At 39.5% G+C, this 23,275-nt stretch overlaps 4 protein-coding genes across 8 annotated transcripts; all 4 read left to right on the top strand.

Moving 5' to 3' along the window:
- Nucleotides 1–751: 751 nt before the first annotated feature.
- pvalb5 (parvalbumin 5) lies at nt 752–3,704 on the top strand. The gene is made up of 5 exons (XM_030734983.1): nt 752–868; nt 1,418–1,494; nt 2,569–2,701; nt 3,030–3,139; nt 3,407–3,704. Exons 2-5 carry the CDS (start codon nt 1,434–1,436, stop codon nt 3,427–3,429), a joined length of 327 nt encoding a protein of 108 aa, XP_030590843.1. The 5' UTR covers nt 752–868; nt 1,418–1,433; the 3' UTR covers nt 3,430–3,704.
- Nucleotides 3,705–8,841: 5,137 nt separating this feature from the next.
- On the top strand, nt 8,842–11,202 carry LOC115784883 (parvalbumin alpha-like). Its single transcript, XM_030736270.1, has 5 exons — nt 8,842–8,916; nt 9,790–9,858; nt 10,123–10,255; nt 10,561–10,670; nt 10,910–11,202. Exons 2-5 carry the CDS (start codon nt 9,798–9,800, stop codon nt 10,933–10,935), a joined length of 330 nt encoding a protein of 109 aa, XP_030592130.1. The 5' UTR covers nt 8,842–8,916; nt 9,790–9,797; the 3' UTR covers nt 10,936–11,202.
- Nucleotides 11,203–12,882: 1,680 nt separating this feature from the next.
- Nucleotides 12,883–14,650, top strand: LOC115784172 (parvalbumin alpha-like). Its single transcript, XM_030735288.1, has 5 exons — nt 12,883–12,959; nt 13,610–13,676; nt 13,786–13,918; nt 14,337–14,446; nt 14,550–14,650. Exons 2-5 carry the CDS (start codon nt 13,616–13,618, stop codon nt 14,573–14,575), a joined length of 330 nt encoding a protein of 109 aa, XP_030591148.1. The 5' UTR covers nt 12,883–12,959; nt 13,610–13,615; the 3' UTR covers nt 14,576–14,650.
- A 1,138-nt stretch (nt 14,651–15,788) lies between these two features.
- On the top strand, nt 15,789–23,275 carry pvalb8 (parvalbumin 8). Of its 5 annotated transcripts, XM_030735742.1 has the most exons (7): nt 15,796–15,834; nt 15,933–16,023; nt 19,790–19,939; nt 21,249–21,316; nt 21,884–22,016; nt 22,665–22,774; nt 23,053–23,275. In XM_030735742.1, the coding sequence occupies exons 4-7, from the start codon at nt 21,256–21,258 to the stop codon at nt 23,076–23,078; spliced, it is 330 nt and encodes a 109-aa protein (XP_030591602.1). In that variant the 5' UTR covers nt 15,796–15,834; nt 15,933–16,023; nt 19,790–19,939; nt 21,249–21,255; the 3' UTR covers nt 23,079–23,275. The 5 variants fall into 5 exon arrangements, with proteins under 5 accessions (XP_030591605.1, XP_030591602.1, XP_030591603.1 ...); XM_030735745.1 differs by lacking the exon at nt 19,790–19,939 and having other exon boundaries at nt 15,789–15,834; XM_030735743.1 differs by lacking the exon at nt 15,796–15,834 and having other exon boundaries at nt 15,873–16,023.

The following is a 23,275-nucleotide window of genomic DNA, read 5'->3' as shown; positions in this document are numbered from 1 at the left end:
AAAGCCGACATGTCTATATAAAATGTTCATATCTGGGTTAATGGCAGCCGTAAACGAAAAAACTGTATAAGTGGATTTGACGAATGCACTGATACTGCCTTTAACACTGTTACTGTGTGTGTCTTTTTCTCATCTATTTGTGATATCTTATAAATATGGCTCGTCGTTAGATTTATTTGGAAAATCAAACATCAAGCAAATTAAACAATCAGAGTAGTTTAAATGCTGTCCCAACAGCCACGATCTACTCCATATGCATCCGTATATTGCTGTGTTTTTTTATTTTACATATTATTTATACTGTGCGTTTTTCCCTAAAATAACACCAACACACTTGATAACTGTATTGCTCTATTAATAAGAAAACTGATATATATGAACTGACTTTATTGCATATTTTAAGCTTGCCAGACAGATGATATTAAAATCAAGGACATGAGTACATTATCACTTACCCACTGAAAAGCTTTTCATTTGAGTATACCTGATTCTAAATTTACACTAATTTACCTATAAATACACTGCTATATCACAACAGCAATGTGATAGCTGTGGTAGTAAAATAAATAAACAGTGGAAAAATGCATCTTTATGATTATCAGATGTGATGGGATGTGAATATGTTTTTACTGTATTTTGGTAGTGGCTGCAAGTTTACAAAACAGTATGAATGGGAAAATTATCTGCTCTGATTAACTGATGAAGGGGGAGGAGGCAGTCTGTGGCGTGGAGGAAATCTCCCTTGGTTTGAGGACAGATACGTCAGGTTGCTTCTTGCACTCAAGATCCCGAAGCTGCAAGAGGGTGTTGGTGGATTATAAGCACACACCAAGAGCAGCAGAGATCTGCAAACCTCAACCGAAGCACAGTAAGTACCACTTTTTCTGCAGATTCATGTGCACGGCAATGTTTGCGTGCTGGTAACTGTGTGCCACTGCTTTGTGAATCTTAAGTGCTTTAGTTTTAAGAGAGGAGGATATAAATATTTAAAGGTAGGAAGCCCTATTTGTGATCACTTTTTCAGTTACCCACAACTTTCTTTGTAGGAAAGGATTGCATTTAACATTAGAAAACCTTAATGCAATTCACATATGATGCTAAAATTATGCCACATAATGGACATTTCTCCTACTGTGAAATCTTTATGTTGTTTATAGGTATAATGGTTATTGTTGTACTTCAATGTTAAAATGGTACAGCCCTGCCCTGCTGAAGAAAGGTCCCACTCAGCTCTCTTTTTGACTGTGCTGATCTATCAGAATAATACCCACAGAGACACGATAATGCTTAACCTATCCACAAGTTCTGTTTTTATTTGACAGATACTGCTATCTGGCAGCAGAAACCGCCCTCACCACTTTAATTTAGTGTCACTTTGCATTTCTTCCATGAATGTGTGTGTATGTGTATCCCTCAGGCAGCCACAGAGGACCATGGCATTTGCAGGGATGTTGAGCGACGAGGACATCCAGGCTGCGATCCAGGCTTGTCAAGGTGAGTCAGACAACACACACAAACTTGCATGCAAGGAAATACACACTTTGCACACATCTAATCATAAACATGAGAGCACAAACTTTACAGCAAGTGAATATATGTCCGTTCACATATATACACACACTCAGGGGTGCTTATTAAACCCACTCCCACAGGGGATACCTGTATCCCATGTTTTTCACAGTGGGGACAGGGTACTTGCAGGTAACCAGGCAGCCATGTGGCAGGAGAGCAGTTTCCAAAGTGATTGCATTGAGCATTCAAATCACACAAGCTGTAAAGTCCTCACATCCATATTTAATTATTTATCTCTAGAAATTATGTCCACATGACTACGCACATAAAGCTCAGCCAATGCGATGAAAATAAAATGTCAGCGCTTTCATTTTTTGTTCAACAAAACCTGCCTGTTAGCAATGTCTTAGGCAAATGCCAATCAGACTTTGTCTTTATTTTTGTATTTATTCATTTATTATTTTAATATTTGCAATAAAAAAAGCATTTCTATGCTTAAAGTTGAACAAAGAAAACTATAGTCAGGCTCTAGGTTAGTAAGATTATTTTTTGCTTTAAATTCTTGCTTCAGTGCATGCAAGTCTTTTCCGGAAAAGTCCTTTTAAATTATTTGAAGGTAGCTCATACTAGAGGAATTCCACTATGAATGTAAACAAAGGGCTTTTAACATTTGCATTATACCTATGGGCTATATTCATTGTGCTTTGCCTACTTTAATGGCCTAATGACATAAGCTATAATGGTATAAGACGGTGATGCGCCAAAGGGTGTATATTGGTAAATGTCATTGGTTGAAGAATGAGAGTCATCTGAGCGAATGAGTAAATGCGACATGTCTATTCAGTCTCCCGCCATTCTTTCTTTCTTTGTTGTCATTGTGTGATTGACCTCTTATTCCCATGTGTCTATTTCTCTTGCTCTCTTCATCTCTCAACTGTGTGTGTGTGTGTGTGTGTGTGTGTGTGTGTGTGTGTGTGTGTGTGTGTGTGTGTGTGTGTGTGTGTGTGTGTGTGTGTGTGTGTGTGTGTGTGTGTGTGTGTGTGTGGGCCAATGTAGCTCCAGGCACGTTCAACTTCAAGTCATTCTTTGAACAAGTTGGACTGACCGGCTTATCTGAGGCAGACAGAAAAAAAGTGTTTACAGTCCTGGACCGAGACAAGAGTGGATATATTGAAGAGGAGGAACTCAAGTAAGGATGGAGTGTGTCTGTGTGTGTGTCTGTGGCTAAAAGACTTGAGCAGGAACACATGGTGGTACAGATGGAGTGCGTGGGTATTTTTGTGCATGTGTGTTACATCTGCAGTATGTTGTAAATGTCCCTTATGATGGGCCTAAGGCAGAGGTCACTGTATGAATGGAAGAGCCTTTCCACTCTGCATGGATTGGCTGATACATGAACTGATTGAGTGAGTGAGAATAGGACAATTCAAAAAGGCTTAGGGGGATAGAAAACGCACCAGCAAAGATATAGTCTGAACTTATTGCTTCTTTTTTTTTTTTTTTGGTCTATCCTTCAGACTGTTCCTTCAGAATTTCTCTCCAGGGGCCAGAGAGCTGACTGTAGCTGAGACCAAGGGTCTGATGGCTGCTGGGGATAAAGATGGCGATGGCAAGATTGGAATAGAAGGTGGGTGTTTGAAAAACATCTGGAAAAGCTCTTAGCAAATAAGAAATGGAGCAATTTGTGCAGAGGAGCTGTCCACCACTTAGTGCTGAAATTCTAGTCTGGAAAAAAAAAGCACATACAAATAAAACTCTTCGCTCAAGCAAGCAAATAAATAATAATTTCTTGTTTGCTGAGTCATCTTGCTTAACTGTAATGCTGCATGACACTCACTTCTTGTGTGTAGAAAATTTAACTTTTTGGCTTCCACTGTCTTTTTTCCCCCCACAGAATTCTGTGATCTCCTGAAATAAAGAGAATTTGCATACATATATGACCACGGCTGTCTACCCCTATTCTGAATAATGGATTTGTTATGTAAATCATGACTATCTGGATTGTTTCATGCAAAGACCAAAAACCTCATAAATTCTGTACCTGCCTGCTGCTCTCCCTGTTGATGTGATACAATGTTGCATAAGATGTTTAGTAGAGAGATGGCCAAAGTTGGGTGCTAAATATGTGTGTTTAATCAATCAGGCACCTTGAGTGGATTAATAAATACAGGCTATTAAAGATGTAAAATTACCGTCTCTTTGTCTTTTTTCCTTTAACAGACAATGCATTAACTGTTTCATTTCATTTTATTCAATGGCAATGCTTGCAAATATGTGCAGCATACACATGCCTGGCTCATCAAACCATGGACCCCTGGGCACAAATGTTTTGTGGGCCCTTGAACTGTCAGCCTGGGGAGGCTTAAGCAGAAGGCCAACGAGAGGGGAAGAGGTGGGGCGTGTGTGTATTTTTGTGTGTTTGTGTGTGTGTGTGGTGAGGAGGGGGAGGGGAGCAATTACATGTGGTCAAGACGACCTACTGCACCCTGAAGTCACTGTTTGCCAAATCACAGCAAACAGTGACTTCAGGGTGCACTATATTGTAAGATAAAGACCCTACAATAGTTACAGAGAAAACCCAACAGTCAGAGAAAACCCAACCCCCTATGAGCAAACATTTGGTGACAAGACTAAAAATAAAAACTTGCCTTCTGAAAAACAAAATAAACTAGAAGTACTCAGAGAGCGCAAACCTCCGCCAAGGCCATAGGGTCACTGACGCTGTAATATGTGTATCTAAATACTGTGAAATAATCTTTCATCTTTCCCAGACAACAATAACCCCCTATCCCACAATAGTGAAGAATCCTTAAAAAAATTCCTGGATCCAGATCGTGATCCGGATCACCGCCAAAATTTAATCACTTCTTCCTCTTGTCATTTCCAACCACTCCACAAAATTTCATCGAAATCCGTTCATAACTTTTGGAGTAATCCTGCTGACAAACAGACAAACAAACCAACACGACCGAAAACACAACCTCCTAGGCGGAGGTAATAAAAATAACTGAAATAATTTTGTGAACTTGGAGAACTAACCAAATAATAATAATAAAAATACAGAAGAAATCTTATTAGTTTTAGTGTTTGTTAGTTTGACAAAATTTGTTACCACAACTTGTCTGATGAGGCTTTGATGGACATGTTTATTGAGACTCTGGATGTCTACAAGACTGTGAGTCAACTGCTTTCAAAATGGTCTGTTTTTTTGTGATACCCATATTGATTTTACAAAATCTTGCCTTGGGCATATGCCATCAATACAATAATAATTAAAAAGCCTGAAACTAATACTGAAACTAATGAAAACTAAACTAAAGATAAACATTTTCAAACCATAAAAACTGAACTGAAATGAACAAACCTGCTCTCGAAACTAACTGAAACTAAACTGGACTGAAAACAGAAAGTCAAAAGAAAATAACAATAAAACCTAATTATGCCCACTTTTCCATACAACCATTTCTAGGGTTTACAGACAATAGTCCAAAAAAGAAAAAATATCCAGTGAGTTGCAGTTCTCTGGGTGAAAATACCTTGTTGATGTCAGAAGTCAGAGGAAAATGCCTAGACTGTTTAAGTTGTCAGAAAGGCCACAGTAATTCAAATCACTTGTTACAACCATAGTATGCAGAACAGCATCCCTGAATGCAAACCTTGAAGCAGATGGGATACAGCAGCAGAAAGCCACACTGAGTGCCACTCTGGTCAACTAAGAACAGGAAACTGAGGCTACAATTCACGTGGACTCACCAAAATTGGACAATAGAAGATTGTGAAAATGTTGCCTGGTTTGATGACTCTCAATTTCTGCTGTGATGATGATCAGATCAGGTTAGTGGTATCGTAAACTGACAGGAGCCACTCTCTGACCAAGACTCTAAATCTGTGCAGATACTGAAAGTATGTGAATGGATGTTGAAATTTTAACTCATATCACAATGTTTATAACTCTGCTGTGTTCTGCTAAATTTAAAGATTTGTAGGAAGGTTGCACCATGTTACACAAATGAACCCTTATTATCAATGCCAATCTTGCCATCACCATCACTGTCACCAGCGGAGAGGAAAGCCTTGGTCTCCTTGTCAGTGAGTGCTCTGATCTGGTTGATCTCCTCAATGAAGCTGCTATTGTCCTGGTCAATGATTTTGAAGGCCTTCTTGACGTCATCTGCAGTTTTTGTTATGATTGGATGTCATAACAACACGAAAACATGGATCCATCATGACTTCTAGCATTGGCTGAGATTGATGGTGGTGCTGTAATGATGTGGGGAAATTTTTCTTGGCACACTCTTGGTCCCTTTTTACTGATTGAACATTGTTTAAATGTCACAGCTCAACTGAATATTGTTGCCATGCCTTTACGACCTCGGTGTACCCATCTTCTGATGGCTACTTCCAGCAGGATCTCACACACTGATTGTTTATAATATACCAAACCTACAAAGATAGACACCAATATTAATGCTATCGCCCAATATTCTCCTTTCTTTTAGAGATTTACAAACTATTATAAAAAAATACTGGCATATCATCAGCTCTGATCTGACTCCTAAATGTTTTAATGCACCACCCCGCATTGTTTATAAAAGACCTCCTAACTTGAAAAACTTTGTAGTGAGAGCTTGCCTTCCAATTTCTAAACCTTCTCACGTCTTAAACTCAGTCCCATTGGGTAATTACCACTGCAGACAATGCACACAGTGCAACTTTAGTCAAAAAACTAAAACTTTCAGCCATCCTTGGTCAGGCAAACTTTTCAATATTAGAGGCATCATCACATGCCAGACTAGTAATGTTATCTATTTGCTTAAATGTCCATGTGGTTTAGCTTATGTAGGTAAAACTACTAGCCAATCAAAAATCAGAAGATCTGAACATTGTTCAAATATTCGTCATCATGATACAAAAAGTTCTGTTGCCATTCACTTCACGCAAGCCTCACATAATGCCACTGCCATCCATTATTGCGGTATTGAAGCTGTTAAATCACAGCGTCATGGTGGAGATGTTAATTCTCTTCTATTGAAGAGAAGGCCTTTTGAATCTACACTTTAAATACGTTAGCCCCTAATCGACTAAATGAAGATTTGATCTGAGACCCTTTTTGTAAATCTTATTGTAATTCTGTTGATTTAACTTTTATACTCTTGCCACTCCTACTTCATCTTATTTTATCTAAATTTATATTATTACATATTTCATGACTCTTTCTCTTTTTGTATTTATATTCCATTTCTATGACTGTTTTCGCTATGTAACTGTTTTTATATCTAGTATTATATCTCTGCTTGTATATAAATGGCTTTTAGACTTGCAGTTCACTCGTCAGGATTCATTGTTATTCTATCCAAGCTATGGTATTATTCCTTGTAGATTTTATATTTCTATTGTATATATTCATATGAATCTTCATAAGATGTTATAATACCATTGCTTTGACTGCTTGCCTGATTACTTTCATATTCACGTGTTTGATTGGATGCCGATGTTTCATTTTTTCTGTTTTTCCTTATTTGGATATTTGGCACCCTCAACCACATGACCACTCAATGAGAGGGCGGGTATAAATAATGTGTTTCCCACAATTTGTAAATTGTTAAGTTTGAAGAAGAGCAGCTGTGCCCAAAACTTCACTTTTTTCTAGGCTTTTTGAATTAAAATTTCATCCAGGAGCTCCTTTGGCGTGCGGACTTCCTTTTTGCTTACTTCCAGCAGGATAACACACCATGTCACAAAGCTCAAACCATCTCAGACATGGTTCCTTGAACACGACAGTGATTTCACTGTACTGAAATGCCCTCCACAGTCACCAAATTTCAATCCAATAGAGCCCTTTTGGGATGTGGTGGAACAGGAGATTAACATCATGGATGTGCAGCCGAGAAATCTGCAGGAACCGTGAGATGCTATCATGTCAATATGAACATAAATCTCTGAGGAATATTTCCAGCACAGAACTGACATCTGGTATTTACATCAACCAGGAAATATTTATGATAACGGTGCTCCTTTCAGTGCTTTTACTTAAATATTGTTTTCCCATGGCTTGCATCAACCAAAGAACACTGCCACAGTTCTGTTATTTAAGACCATCCCCATTTTCATTCACTGTTACAGACTCACTACAGCGAGTTCAATTTGGCCAGACTCAGGGCAAAGAATCACAATTTAAAAAAAAAAGAAAAGAAAGAAAAACTTGATTCCACAGAACTACCAGATTGAGATTAACAGTCTTTGCTTTACACTTCAGAAATATGTTATTCACATGCACATGCTGGTATAACTACTCAGGAAAGCATAGAAAACTGTCACGCTTGCAATCAGACAGCATGTAAAAAATAGGCCACAAAGTGTCAACCCTGATAAGGTGCTGGGTTAGCTTGAAACTCAACACTTGTAGAGTTCAGATGAGCCTTATGCAAACGGTGCTGTAGCTTATACTCTAGGTATAGCTAGTTAATGTTACATATAGGCAGAAACTGCACATGTCTATCATCTGAGACCATCTCACATGGTGTTGCAACTCCAGAGGCAAGAATAGAAAGCCTGACACTAATAAATAGTAAACTCACAATAAAGCAGAATAATAAATGTATGTGAAATAACCAGGAATTTAAGTAAATCCAGTTATAAGTAACCCAAGGAGAGCCATAATATAACCACAAGTATTAAATATTGCTGGTGCTATTAAAGATGTTTCATCAAACACAGGTCTGTTAAGCTGGGTGTGGCTTATATGGCATGTGATTGGACTATATGGGAGCATTTAACTGATGCCACAGAAGACAAGAAATAAACAGATTATAGGAATTCTAACATGCAGTCTACCACAGGGGTAACATGACTCAGTTTTTGAAGGCAGTATTCAGTCATTTTGAGTGGTCTAGTAGTTAACTTCTTTTCACCGTGAAGGCTTATAGTAAAGTTAATAAAAGAGATCCGCTTTAAATCAGGAAGTTTTATTTGGCTGGTGTTCTCTCAGATGTTTCTCACAAATCAAAATAGGGGGTATACTCATGACCTGCACCTCATATGTATCAGTTCCTTTAATTTATGCTCTGCGAGGAAATACTCAGCATCAAAATCAGCGTGTTGGCTATAAATCATATGGGTGCAACACGTCCAGTGAAGTCGGGTAGCAGCGGGCCTGCTCGAGTTTCCACATGTCTAGCTATAGGCCTCACTCACACATGGTAGCATCCTCATTTGTTCACCTAAAAATAGGTCCAGACTACTAGACACATTTTTTTTCGAAACCCATACATCTTGGCACCTGATACTGAGACTCAAAGCTCTGTAAATGGTGTTGCTCAAGGATATATAAGAGAGAGGGAAAGGAGCTTCGTGGCATTCAGTCGAGTCCGCCTTGGTTTTCACTCGCCTCAACGCAGCACAAAGGTGAGTGGGGATGCGCGGCGCGCAAAAGCCACACTGACTTCTGCACGATATACTGGAAGGGAAAAGGATTCAGACAAGGAGATCCCCGTGGACTACAAACTATATAGAGAAATGGAACAAACATAGTCAACAACTTCATGGACCACAGGATAATTCAATTAGCGCGCAAAGGAGGCCAAAAGTGGCCGTTCGATTTCAGAAGATCACCGTTTATGGATGAATATTGTGTTTTTACGGTATCTCTTTTAACGGGATGAAAAAAAGTCACACACCTAGAACTATCGACTCGCTTGACGTCACTGCGTCTCGGCAGCTGCATTATTTATTTGTGTCAGTGATTCATGTTGCCGTGATTTGGTCTCTCAGTGGAAGCATCATCTATTTAGTGCCATAGCAGCAAAACGCTTTGGGATACACAGTCAGTCCCCGTGTTGTGATCAAACATCCGGAGGCGAAGAGTAGCTCATAAGTAGATGCTCATAACAAACATGACGGGTGAAGCTGCGTGGTAGGCTTTGAATTAAGGAAATTAGTTTATTCCTGACCAAGATAAATAAAAAAAAAAAAAGAGGCTTGAAATGTTTTCATAATGTTAGTTAGTGCCAGAACCTTTATTTCACTATGAGCCTAAAGCGGATTAATCCTTAAGTCCACTATTGCCTGATTTTAGCCCAGAAGCTTTCTGTGTATTATTTATGATTGCTTAAAACATATAGTTGGGTTCACTATACTTTAGTTCCATCAGATACGTGAATTTACCTAGTCAAGCTGGAACTGTTAAAGAATATTTGTAATGCAACATTATAACCACTGCATATGGTTTTTCATGGCCATACTAATCCAGTATCTTGTCTTTTTTGTTTCTTCTCAAAGATTAAAAAATGGCCTTTGCTGGTGTCCTCAATGATGCTGATGTGAAAGCAGCTCTGGATGGCTGCGCAGGTGAGCTTCATTATCTTTTAATCACACAGTAAACCAACTGTTCTAGTTTTTTTTTGTGAAACATTTTATTACTATTTTATTTTTTAAAAAAACCCAACAACAACTAATGCAGCTTGGCTGCAATCAAAAAGTACTAAACTCTCAGTTTCACAACGTGTCGCATAAACTGCCAGTCACAGTTATCATATTGCATCAACACTGAAGTCCTGAGCTGTGCTTACGCAGGCTTGCTTGGTGCTAACTGTGTTAAAATGTGTGTTCTAGCTGCTGACTCCTTCGACTACAAGAAGTTCTTCCAGGCCAGTGGCCTGGCTGCAAAAACTGCAGATGATGTCAAGAACGCCTTCAAAATCATTGACCAGGACAATAGCGGCTTCATTGAGGAGGATGAGCTGAAGTAAGACATTCCAGCACTTTACACTTAATACTGGCATCTAATGCTTGCAGGCCTCAGTGGTCCAGAATATTCACAATCTTATTGGTATGATTCATATAATTTTCTTTATAGACTTAGGCTTTAGCCTAAGAGTAAATAACATAACTATGCTAAAGGTGCCAAGGAAAGGGTTGTTTATGACTTCAAACATATAGGTTTCTACAGATCAGCTGGTTGATACATTAATTTGTCTTAAAACTGCAAACACAGAAAACCAAAAGGTTAAGAACATAATAATAACTGCTGCTGTTTTGTTCATCTGTCAGGCTGTTCCTGCAGAACTTCTCTGCTGGTGCCAGAGCACTCACTGACAAGGAGACCAAGGCTTTCCTCTCCGCTGGTGACAGTGATGGTGATGGCAAGATCGGCATTGATGGTAAGGGTTCATTTGTGTAGCATGGTGCAACCTTCCTACAAATCTTTAAATTTAGCAGAACACAGCAGAGTTATAAACATTGTGTTATGAGTTAAATTTTTAACATCCATTCACATAATTTCAGTATCTGCACAGATTTAAACTCTTGATCAGAGAGTGGCTCCTGTCAGTTTACAATACCACTAACCTGAATCCCCTTTGTTCCCAATACTAATGGCAGTTTTATTCTACTTTCACAGAGTTTGCTGCCCTTGTAAAGGCATAAATTTCCATTGACCAAGATCCACTTCTTTTCATGGAACTGTGAACTCCTTGCAAGATTCACTAATCATCAGCTGAAAGAATATTTTTTATACCTTATTTATGAGTTGCCTGCGGACTGTTTCTCAACATGGAGCACATATTTTACTGTTAATGTTATTCAGATGTGTTATATGTTCTGAAAAACGACTTGTGCAAACTGTACAACACCATCTGCACTTTTGAGGAGGAGTGAAAAACCAGGAATAAATACTCTTTTGGTGTAAAGTCATCTAATTCAGGTCAGTCGTTTTTGCTTTGGTCAACTGAGGTGCATTGTACAATCCTTTCTATTCACATAGATGCAACACAATGGTTTGAGGAAGAGCAGTTTCAAATGAGTCTCCACTTACCAGGGTGTCTGAATACTCAGGAGGTGTTGAGTGATGGTTTAAACAACGTGCCCAGCACTTGTTTGGATAATTGGTTAAAGAGATAGAGGAGTGCGACTGGCTTCTGGCCATGAACTGGGAAATGCTGTGGGAATGGGCCCCCGGGGCTTTGCTCACATGCTTCCTGGATCTTAGGGAGGTCTGCAGTGGAAAGCTGCCACACTCCTTCTTCACCAACTGCTGCATAGTCAATTAAATGATGTGCTGTGGCAACAGGAGAGCTATTAACAGCCACTGTTGCATCAGCAGGAACTTTTAACACATTGAACCCACTGCACAGATGCAAATCTGCATCAGTCAGAGGTCTTTAACACATTATTTAATTTTTTGCAGCATTTGGGATGTACCGCATTTTCTGGCAAAAAAAATTAATAAAAAAATCTATATGTATGCATCAGCGTGGAAAGGAACAGCTCAGCTGGGATATTAATGTGAAATTTCTATCCCAATGTCAATTAAGAATGCAGCATTATGTAACCGTCAAGCTAATCGAATGACACCATGAGGTTATTACTGTCTACCAGTAGGGAGAACAGGAATAGCCTGAGTAATAGCAGTCTGCAGTATCCTCACGCTTAACAGCATAGAATAGTGCTGCCTCCTACAGGTCAAAGATATTCTTTCAGCAAGTGTTACAAGTGGAGCTGACTGTGCAACTATAAGCCCTTTCAGGATCTTTTTCTTCTAGTTTGCTCATAGAAAAAAGAAAAAAAAATATAGAAGATTTGCTTAAAAGCATGAGCATGCCCTCGTTGAATGGCACATTGAATTATAAGGAAAAATGAAGAGTATATCAAAAATCACAGAGTCCACTTTGACTAATTTGAACATTATTTAATATTTTTTTAAAAATGAAATAAAGTGGAATTGACAGTAAAACCTGGGCTGGTTGACATTTGGAATTAGTGTTATTTGTACGCAGCACAAATAAGCAGACTCATAGAAACGGCATTTTTCAAGCAAATGTTGCTCCTATTCAGGATTACAAATTGTGGCTTTGTGGTAATCAGGTAGACTAAGCCAAAGAATAGTATATAGGTATAATAATATAAAATATTCTCACAAAGTATCTTTTATCTTTGGTCACAAATTGACACAACGTCCAACTAAGAATACCAAACCAGTTTCCCTCCAAAACTCGTAAAATAAATTTCATGTATTCACGAACTGAAGAGTCCATGCCTTCTAACTTTTTAGTGTTACACAAAAAAAGTGAAAACAGTCAGATATTGCAACTTACGCCAGCTCTAATGCAGGCATGCTCAGTATCCACTCTCTTGAATATAGCTGCGTGTTGCCAGCAGCACTTCCAATTCGTCCTCCTCAGCAGTGCTGAGGCCTATTCTTAGCACTGGGGGCATGAAAGACTTCTTCAAACGCACCTTTTAAGCGTCTTCATTTGTGAAACCTAAAATAGACGGCTCTCTGGCTAACGGGGACGAATTTTCGCCTCCCCCTTCTCGGTGTCAGTTATCTTATGCTTCAGATTTCGATGGAGTGAGCATATAAAAGGTCACCGGGAGTACCGGGATGGTCACTGCAGTCGACTCGATTCTTGTCTGTGTCATCTGTACCCTACCAAGCAAAGACATCAGAGGTGAGTTTGAATGAAAAGGAGAAAGGAAATTTAAGGATCCGCGCAGACAAGCCGCAGCATCACCTGGCATCTGTGAGAAAGCACAGCAATATTTTTTTTTTAAACATTGCGCTTTAATCGGGACTTCTTACTGGGATGCAGCACCAAAAGAAAGAGATGAGTTTTGCGTTTTCTTGCTGGAGCATCAGCATCATCAGCCACATGGATTACTGGTCAGACCTACACGCATCTTTAGAGCTGCAGTAGGGGATGGCAAGGGGCATGTTTCTATCTCAGCCTCTCGAGGGGGGGATTTGGAAATGCAGCCTCAAAGATGGCTTTCAGAAAGAGGTGGACTGAATAATTTGCTCTTTGAAATCTGGAGTGAGTCATTTGTGATGCGCCTCTATTCTGCTCGGAATTAGTTATTATTTAGCATCTATCGGGTTATTTAATTGCTTTGGGCGAGAGGCACAGTTATTAGGCAAAATTACAGAGTTGCAGTTCTTTAAATGAAAATGTGATCAACACTGAACGCAAATTTTTGATGTAATTCATTTATTCTAAAAGATAAAATAAAATTAAAAAATATATATATCAGGGGATGGTTCGCCAGGGATAATAAGCCCTGCTTTAAAAGTTTGATAATCGATTTTATTTTTATTTCCCAGCTCACAATGGCCTTCGGAGGTGTACTGACTGATGCTGACGTCACTGCAGCCCTGGATGCGTGCAAAGGTGACCTCTCCATTTGCAATCACAACTCGGGTTTTATTTGTATTTTATTTTATTTGGTCCCGTTGAGTTTACTTTATGCCAATTTTGTAACAACCTGCGCTACTTTCAGGCGATGGCACATTCGACTACAAGAAGTTCTTCGCGACCTCCGGCCTGGCTGCCAAGTCCACAGATGACGTCAAGAAGGCCTTCGCCATCATTGACCAGGACAAGAGCGGTTTCATTGAGGAGGACGAGCTTAAGTAAGACGCGTAACACCAAGGGTCAAATTTCATACAAAGGCATTCTTATGGGCTCTATTCTAATCTTAGATGCATAATAGTGAGTGACAGTGAACTGTAAGCATAAAACAATGTAGACTACAGTAGGCTACAGTAGGCTATGTGTACCTAAGCAGTAGATGCACATGTACTGTAGTTCCAAAATAGTTCAACAATGCGCTGGTTTTACATAACTCAAATTGTCTATTTCACTTAAGTATGGATAATTTTTTAATTACTATTTCACAGGCTGATGAATTATGTTGATAAAAAAAACTATGTACACGTGTCTCAGTTGGTCCGCATCCAAATTGCACCCTCTGCAGTCACATTGCAAGCGAAGCCTGTCTCAGTCAATGGGAGATTGAGTCCATGAACTAACCACCGACTCTTTTTGCAGGCTGTTCCTGCAGAACTTCAAGTCAGGTGCACGCGTCCTGAACGACGCCGAGACCAAGGCTTTCCTCAAGGCCGGTGACACCGACGGTGACGGCAAGATTGGCGTTGATGGTAAAAAAAAAATAAGAAAAGCAAAATGAAATCCTTTTTTGGATTTTTTTTTTTTTCTGGTGACGGAGATGCCAACAGTATTTTTCCTTCTGTCTTTTCGCAGAGTTCGCTGCCTTGGTTAAGTCATAAAAAGGCAACTGACCAACACCTGATGGAACAACAATGCCCACCTCGACCTCCCCCTTTCATCTGAATATAAATAATTTTTATACATTTGCTTAAGAGACGTCCTCCTATGCAACACCTGTCCAAAAATAATGATTGTGAATGTCGCTCGGTTGTGTTCATGTCTTAAATATGAATTTTGCTTACTGTAAAATCTCTGATGCACTTTCCAGGAACGATCGATAAAAAAAAGAATAAATATTCTTTTGCTACGGTCTTATTGTTTCTCATTATTATTATTATTATTATTATTATTATTATTATTATTATGTTCCTTTATAATAATTGTCTGCTATCAATAAATATCCCAAACCCATTGAATAAAGAGGCCATGCCCTAAACTATTTCGAAACGATATTGCCAAAGTATGAAACTAATTGCATGAAAAAAGACATAACTAATATATACATTTTCCTTTTACTGATTCACTTAACAGCCATTTTTTCGGTTGCCATATTTGTATTGAAAAACCTTACTTATGTAAAAGTATGTAAGAAAACATGTAGGTTACTTCAAGCAGACCTTTCAGATTGACACTCACTGTGCAGTAAAATGACTCCTGTCAGTGTTGCATATTATGTATTTGGATTAATATCACTGCCTCATTCATATATATATATATGTTGCTATTATTGTGCTCCCCACAGCATGAGTAAAACCCGTACTGCACACACTCACGCACACATGTTTCATGTTAGTCCACCTCACAGCCACTAGATGGGGGTACGTTCATTTTCAGAAGCCTGGAAACCGAAAGAGACGCGGCCAGAGAGGAGACGTTGCCAAAAAAATAGACAACTACAGTTGCAGTTCTGCGCAATCTACTGGCTACTTTGATGTGTACATTTTAGACAGTTAAAGAGTCCTTTAAAACTATTATAGAAAGAACACAAATCAAAGGAATATTGGTCATTGGGCAGAAAATTCAGTTGAACACGTTATCTTTTAAATGGAAAATAACATAACTTAATATAGACACACGTTTTCACTTGGTCACCGACCTACAGGCTCAAGGATGTTTTTTCTCACTGCTTATGTATTACAAATAGAAAGCACAGTTTTAATATCTACAGTGAATTATATTTATTTTTCTTCCAGTAACAACTGCCAATTCCCTTTGTCCGGACACAGACTGAACATTAGCAAATGTAAATAAATAAATGATTGCCCAGTAACCGTATAGTCTGCCAGGTATCAACATGGCGCATGACATCATACACCGGGTAAAATCGCACCACTGCCCTCAATCCGGTGTCCTGAGTCTCGTTTTTACACACAGTGGATGATTGAGTTTCTCTTTATCTTTTCTGTGCTTCACTAGAACCTAACTGCAGACACCCGGGCATCACTTGTTGAGAGGCCCCATTAACAAGTTGGCAGCTGGATTGGGTGGCTGTGACAAACAATCGGAGGTAAGCTTTTAGGAAGTGAGCAAGAGCCACTGTGCGTGTCTTGTGCGTAAACTTTGTTCCCCAAGCGTTTAAAAATAAATATATTTTTTTAAAAATTATAGAAAATTATTAGCGTGAACGGATTAATATGCCGTGCGCGGGGATTCGCCTACCTGGCCAGGCTGATATAATCAAAACAACCCATCATTTGCCACACCTGAAAAATCCACTAAATCATACTTTCCATCTCTAATTTCTTAAAGGTTGAACAAATATAAGTGCTTGTCTACCAATGCTTGCGCACGCCTTCCCAAACTGGGAAGCAAAGATCTTCACGGAGAACGTTTTTCTCCAGCTTTGGAGAGGGGTGGGTGAGGGAGTGCTCTGTCATACACAAGCAGTCCACAGTCCACAAATATGACAGCAGTTTTACGCCGTCCTGCCATTAAATAACGCTTAAAGGCGATCTTTACGCACATGGCGCGACACCTCTCCAAGTGCAACATTACCCGCCGTTCGCGTTGGCCAGCTGACTCGTGAGAGAGCGCAGTTCTGCCAAGATTCACCCCATGCTTCAAGCACACACGCGTAAACAATCCGACTTCTAATGCGGGAAAACAGACCGCGAGGTATTTTGACCCTTTGGATAGAATTAAGAATGCAGCTGAGAATTAGGTTGCAAATATTACAGGATCAATTAAAAAATGCTGGTCATGCTTTTGTATGGTGCAACGGTTAGTACTCTGGACGGTAAATCCAAGGGTTTGAGTTCAACTGTCGGAGAGACCTTGTCTTAATGTTTTGATGCCAGCTGTTTGCACTTTTAGCTGCTTCTGTGTTCCGCACTGAGAGCTTTGAAATTGCAAGTAATTTTCTCCAACTCACGCTGGTGCTGGTTGCCGAATGTGTACACCTTCAACTACCCCTTATCTCATGAAGGGATATAACCTTCTTTTCCATGTGCTGCTGCAGTGAGCACTCTCCCAGGGATATGCTTAATGATCTCTGAATGTGTTTGTGTATCAGACCCGCTGGGGGCCACAAACGTCCTCGGAAAGACAAACCCAACTGGTCATTTTGCACCTGCACAAAACGAGTAGGCAACTAATTCCATCGCGCGGCTCTGACTTTCAGAAAAACAGAAGAAATAAACGCTCAAACTCTAGTAGATAAGAAACTAGTGTTCTGGTATTTAGGACTTCTAACTGCTATAATGAAGCATGTATATATCTGGAACACGAACATTGCACATGACTCTATGCATCATCAGGAGGACAGCACAGAACGCTGGGCCCCATACAGGAGCATCACCCTTCCTTTTTTCATCCTTATCGCTCACATATCTTTTCTTTTTCTTTTCTTTTTTCTTTATTATTATTTTTTTAACAAATAATTGCATACTGTGTACAACAGTCTGTGGTAGTCATTAGGGGGGCCAGTAGTGACCTGTTCATATACCGCATTTAATAAAAATCTATGATATGTTCATAAGTCTGTAAAAACTTCTCACATTTCACCGCACATCTCTCAACAGTCGTTGTCTATAACGGGCTGGCATGGGTTTGCTCCAGGTTATTTACCAGATCTTTTACAATCCTAGGTCCCATGTCGCTCACTTAGGTCGAGCGATCAGCAGCTTTTAGTAATTCCAATTTCCCGATTGGCTTGTACTACCGACTGGGCATTCTCAGTTCCAACACTCTCGCCAGATTAGATAATCTACCTCAATAACAACATTTAAATCCCAGCTGGAAACACACCTCTTCTCAACAGCTTTTTCAGGTTCAGACTAATTTGAACTCACTGTGTAATTTTCCCCTGTGTATCTCTTTCATTATTTTTTTCTTATTATTGTTATTATTTTATATAAAATTTTAATGATATCGCTTAATTACTGGCTTTTTTTTGGTATGTTTTTATGCTCTACATTAGTATTAAGTATTTAAACGTTTAAACACGGAGCTTGTGCACTCTCCATATAAATGAGCCAGAATTATAATTTTTTCAAGCCTTTTGGATGACTTGACATACTGAAGATAATTTGGTAATGGTTTGCTCTCCATATCTTGGGTGCCATTTTGGTTATACTGTATTTGCTTTTTCTGCACCTTTGTTGGCCAGTCTCCAAACAACAGTTTCTCACTGTTGCTTAGTGAGCTGCTCTGGCAAATAATTTTCTGCTTGTCCTCACATTTTGCCCCCTTCCTCCTCTGTGCTCTCCTCATCCTTCCCATCATCCTCAGAGCAACCATCATTTTCCTCGCTGTTTTCACTTCCGTCATCTTTTATCACATCTTGTTACTCACTGTCTGCAATCCAGACAGACTTCTGCAAGAATGAAACATGCAGGGCTGATATTTGCCTGCTTACAGCCTCATACTGTTTTCACCCTGTTTGGCACTGAGGTACAGATCAAACCAGATCATTAAGGCACACCATAATCAGTGTAAATAATGTAATTATCCTGGTAATTGTGAATCCTTAAACAAGTGTCTAAACTTATTTGTGTTTATGAAACTGTAACAGTAAAATTACAGTACACTGGCACGGCTGTCGATACAAAATGACTGCTTGGAATAATCTTCAGTTGCCACTATATGATCTGATCATTTGGAGAGGGATCTGCTGCTGCTGCTACATTCACTGGCTGTTTCTGAAATTAAGAGTCACGCATTTCATGGTGTTAAGTTGTGCTGGGTCATTCTGATGGATATAGTGTTACATCTGACATTGGGTCATTGTCTTCAGCAGCTGCTGACAGCTAACTCATTCTTAACCCTTGTGCATCATATTTGATGCACAAGTTTTTTGAGACCTCTACATCACCAGTGTGGTTTTTTCCTCTGAAAAACTTAAATAAATTGTGTAACATGGTTTTAAGTAATAAACTGTGCAAAAATGCCAGATGTAGCAAAAAAAAAAAAAAAAGAAAAAGATACAAAATAAAACTCATCGATCTATTCACTTCCGCTTATCCTGTTCTGGGTCGTGGGGGGCTGGAGCCTATCCCAACTGACATAGGGTGAGAGGCAGGGTACACCCTGTACAGGTCACCAGCCTGTTGCAGGGCCAACACAGAGAGACAGACAACATCCACACACACATTCACACCTATGGGCAATGTAGAGTTTCCAATTAACCTAACCCCAGTAAGTGCATGTCTTTGGACTGTGGGAGGAAACCTAAGTACCCAGAAAAAACCCACGCTGACACGGGGAGAACATGCAAACTCCACACAAAGAGGGAGGGGCCTGGGCCAAGGTGGAATCAAACCCAGGCCTTCCAGATGGTATTCTAACTGTGAGGCAGCACCGTGCTGCCTACAATAAATAAAACTCATCTATGCAAATTTATCCTTCCATTTTCTTAATTTGTCAGAAGGTTCAATAACACTCAGGTTTCAAAAAATTTGAATTTTCTGGCAATTATTTCACCATTCAAGTTTTACGGGGTTAATCTGATAACAGTGCTCTACACACCCCTCTTTTAAAGAAACTTGTTAACAGCTGACTTCCCTCAGTTTGCTCTCTCTCCTTTCTATTTTTTTTTTTTTTTTGCTTTCTTGAGAAAAGACATGACTCACAGTGTGCATTAGCAGTCACCTAGATAGTACAAATTAGCCATGCTGTAGGAGTCAGGTGCTCGTGGGGGTAAAAGTGAGCCTCAGCTATTTTGAGGAATAGAATTTCAGTAATGCAGTCTATTTACTCAGACAATTTATTTATGGGACTAATTACTTAGAAACAAACAAACAAAAATGTAAACAAAATCACACTTTTCATTCCAGGCTTGCATGGGCCCCTTCTGCCGCTGGGGCCACCCACTACTACGCCCTTGTGGAAGGGGTTCACCTCCCGTTTCTTAATCAGCACAGCTGACAAAGCAATCCAAGGAGACTGAGCCCCGCACTCCCTCACCAGTATCAGCCACTCTGAAGGTTGGAAAGCACCGGCGTCCCTGTCATTCACTTCTGAGCATGTGTTTGAAGTCACAGCAGATCCGACTGGAGATGAGTCCCATTTAACATCTGACTCCCAGTTAACGTGACTAAATGTGTGTAGTAGCAGACACATGTGCAGGCGACCTCCGACAGACTGAGCATCAGCAGCGGGTTGCTCAGGTGTTGACCTCTGAAATCATCTCGCTCTTGAACTCTATTTTGTTCTAAACAAGTTAAGGTGACATAAGGCACGTGGTCTTTCTGCAAGGCTACAAACTTGCAAGTTTCTGTGTCAGTCGACATTACATTTCGCATACATTTCCCATCTCAGATGTAATGAAAGGAGCATTTATATTCAGAGGGACATGGCTCAGGTGTTCGGGGACTGCTGCCAGTAAAAGGATATCTGCATGGAAGGGTAGGGGTGGGGTGGGGGACAGAAACAGCAAGAGAGGGAGAAAAGGAGGGACAGACAGCATTTACTGTATACTAATACTATATAATCCTGGAGGTGAGAGGAGGGGCGTGACAGGAGGGAGTGAAGGATGGGGGGTGGGCTTTTTAAATTAATATGCTTTATGCGAGGGCGTTACCGATGTCCACAGTTCCGTCTCTCTGCCCCTGGGCGTTATTAGTAGTAAAGGTTAATTAGTTAGCTGAGAAACTGGATCAGGGGCGGGCAGTTAGAATTTGATCCATAGACAGGTAACTCAAGCAATCCCCATTGTCACGGCAATCAGACCTATATAAATCCGTCTTAACGGACAGAAGCCACCACATAACCTCATCTCTCTGCTGGATCGCCTACCTGGGAGAGAACCCCCTTAACACGGTAAGCTGCTATGTGGGGTCCGGCAGGGTGGAAACAGTTTGCTTTTGATTTATTGAAAAAGTTTTTGCTGAGACGAATTCTTTTGTTTTGTGTATTCAGAATACTTCAGGAGCAGGCTAATTAAGTCATAGGTCAAATTTTCGCGTGCGTAAAAGTTGTGATCTACTCTCTCTATGGGTGAAAAAAAAAAAAAGCCAACACGAGAACCGAAAAGTAAATGTGAAACCTTTTTTTTAAATTTTTTAAAAAGCAGCTATAGTTAACACATTATTTTATTATTATTATTACAACCAAGATCAAAGACGTTTCTAATGTCGGGATGCTGCCTTATTATCTCCGGACACTTTACTGTACTTTTCAGTAACTTCTCCGTCTCCACTTGCACATCTTTTGCTGTCAGTCAGTGTCAGTTTAGAAGGTTTGTACTGCACCTGGCTTAATGTTAATAATTCACCATGGCTGTTCCTCCTGCAGGAATAAAATGTCGCTCTCATCTATCCTTTCTGCTGATGCCATCGACAGTGCTATCAAGGACTGCCAAGGTATCGTTTTCCATCAATATGTTTACAGTATAAAGAGTCCCCCCATATATTTACATTTAGAAGCATACACACGCATACAAACATACATAGAATACAATAACACACATGAATGTAAATGCACACATATGTATTTTTATGTCCCAGTAAATGGAAGACTTTTTTTTAAGTCCTGACTTAAAAATACACATAAATGCATATGCATATAAATGTGTGGAGAGTTTCTGATCATGTAACCTGTTTTTATTAGTGAAGATCAAGAAAATTGGCCTCTCAACTTGTAAAATATAACAATACAGCATTTGAAACTGTGAATTTTTTCATGATGTAGATCTGAGCCAGAAAATTATGCCTTTTAAATCATACTTAATAATACCTTTTTGGTCATATGTTATCTCACATCTATAATTTAAAGTGACATAAATAGAACTTTGCTTTAATTCTAGTTTAGTTGATAAACTCCAGACGTGACTCATTCAAATATTATTATTTACATGTTTATGCCAGTTTAATGAATGGAAGGCAGACTTTGCCGTAAGCCACCAAACTCACTGTGATTTATTTCTCCAGCTCCAGACTCCTTCTGCCCTAAGAAGTTTTTCCAGATCTGTGGCCTCACCAAGAAGAGCCCTCAGGATATAAAGAAGGTTTTTGGGATCCTGGACAATGATGCCAGTGGCTTTATTGAGGAAGAAGAGCTTAAGTGAGTGAGCAGGCACTTCAGAAAGTTTTCTTATTTTTTTTCTTATTTTTATTTTTTTGGTGAATTATATCAAATGTCTTCATGGATGCAAAATGAAATTTGTGAACATTCACAGTTCTAGTGATGTGAGGCATTTAGAGAAGGGAATGCATCTTGGTATTTCTTTAGCAAACTTTGGAGGGCTGACATGAAAACTGCAATAGCCATTTATACTGTTCTCCAAAATACATTTAAAACTGAGCTATGCAACACCGTGATCACACTTCATTACTCAGTAAAAGATAGATGGAAAAAAAGCGAGTTTAAAGTGCAACAAGATATTATTAACATAGGTAGGTGTTAAAATGTCTACTTAGTAGAAGCTGGATACTCTGACTGCAGTTCTGGAGCTTCATATAGCGCAGCATCCAAAACCAATAACTGAAGCCAGTTTGATAGACCTATACTTGCCTTTAAAAAAAGGCAACATTTTCACTTACTTTGCAACAGCAATCTTGTATGAACATTCAGTAAAAGTCTTGCATCAGGACTGATCAAACATCAGAGTTAACTGCATGTTTCTCCCTTTGGGTTACTGCTTTTTATCCAGTTGTCATTGAGGAGTACCTCTACCTCTGGATTGTATTTGTCCTTGCTTGTGCCTACCAGGTTTTTCCTCCAGAGGTTTTGTTCCGGGGCTCGTGTTCTGACCGATAAGGAGACCAAGGGCTTCATGAGTATTGCTGATGATGATAGTGATGGTCGGATTGGAGTAGATGGTGAGGCCATGCATATCTATTTGACATATAATTTCTAAATTTGTATAAACATCACTACACTGGAACTGAAGAGTGATGCTTGCACACAGTTTTTCTAGAACTTTTACGATTTTAGGTTTATGAATTGTTCAATTGACTAGGAGGTCAAGTGTGCTATCAAACTGTGCTTAACACTAGTTTCCTCTCCTCTGGCATGTGATCACCATATTTTAGTTACATTGAGCTAGGTGTCAGACTCAGGTGTCACATCTTACTGATGCATTTTTTTTCCTCCACAGAGTTCCAAGCCATGGTCTTATCCTAAACAGCTGGACTCTTTCACTCCACCTAGACCCCCCCCCCCCTTCTCCCTCCCCCATTCAGCTGCTTCAAGGGCTCTTAGTTTAGTCAATTATTTCTATTTAGTTAGATAAAATGGTCCACAGACATCTATATTCTTCTCTTATTTTAGGTAGTTTCTTTCTAGATAGAGCCTAAAACTGTATTGTCCAAATACATGTG

The sequence above is a fragment of the Archocentrus centrarchus genome, chromosome 8 (assembly GCF_007364275.1).
Source record: "Archocentrus centrarchus isolate MPI-CPG fArcCen1 chromosome 8, fArcCen1, whole genome shotgun sequence".
In the NCBI taxonomy this organism is placed as follows: Eukaryota; Metazoa; Chordata; class Actinopteri; order Cichliformes; family Cichlidae; genus Archocentrus; species Archocentrus centrarchus.
This window is presented reverse-complemented; position numbering and strand designations above follow the sequence as displayed.

Excerpts from the sequence above, each read along its gene's own strand:
- LOC115784172 (XM_030735288.1), top strand. The coding sequence starts at position 13,616 with ATGGCCTTCGGAGGTGTACTGACTGATGCTGACGTCACTGCAGCCCTG. Across the intron at positions 13,677-13,785 it reads AGCCCTGGATGCGTGCAAAG|GCGATGGCACATTCGACTAC; the intron begins GTGACCTCTCCA and ends CGCTACTTTCAG. Across the intron at positions 13,919-14,336 it reads ATTGAGGAGGACGAGCTTAA|GCTGTTCCTGCAGAACTTCA; the intron begins GTAAGACGCGTA and ends CTCTTTTTGCAG.
- pvalb8 (XM_030735745.1), top strand. The coding sequence starts at position 21,256 with ATGTCGCTCTCATCTATCCTTTCTGCTGATGCCATCGACAGTGCTATC. Across the intron at positions 21,317-21,883 it reads TGCTATCAAGGACTGCCAAG|CTCCAGACTCCTTCTGCCCT; the intron begins GTATCGTTTTCC and ends TTATTTCTCCAG. Across the intron at positions 22,775-23,052 it reads TGGTCGGATTGGAGTAGATG|AGTTCCAAGCCATGGTCTTA; the intron begins GTGAGGCCATGC and ends TTTCCTCCACAG.
- pvalb5 (XM_030734983.1), top strand. The coding sequence starts at position 1,434 with ATGGCATTTGCAGGGATGTTGAGCGACGAGGACATCCAGGCTGCGATC. Across the intron at positions 1,495-2,568 it reads TGCGATCCAGGCTTGTCAAG|CTCCAGGCACGTTCAACTTC; the intron begins GTGAGTCAGACA and ends GGGCCAATGTAG. Across the intron at positions 2,702-3,029 it reads ATTGAAGAGGAGGAACTCAA|ACTGTTCCTTCAGAATTTCT; the intron begins GTAAGGATGGAG and ends TCTATCCTTCAG.
- LOC115784883 (XM_030736270.1), top strand. The coding sequence starts at position 9,798 with ATGGCCTTTGCTGGTGTCCTCAATGATGCTGATGTGAAAGCAGCTCTG. Across the intron at positions 10,256-10,560 it reads ATTGAGGAGGATGAGCTGAA|GCTGTTCCTGCAGAACTTCT; the intron begins GTAAGACATTCC and ends TTCATCTGTCAG. Across the intron at positions 10,671-10,909 it reads TGGCAAGATCGGCATTGATG|AGTTTGCTGCCCTTGTAAAG; the intron begins GTAAGGGTTCAT and ends CTACTTTCACAG.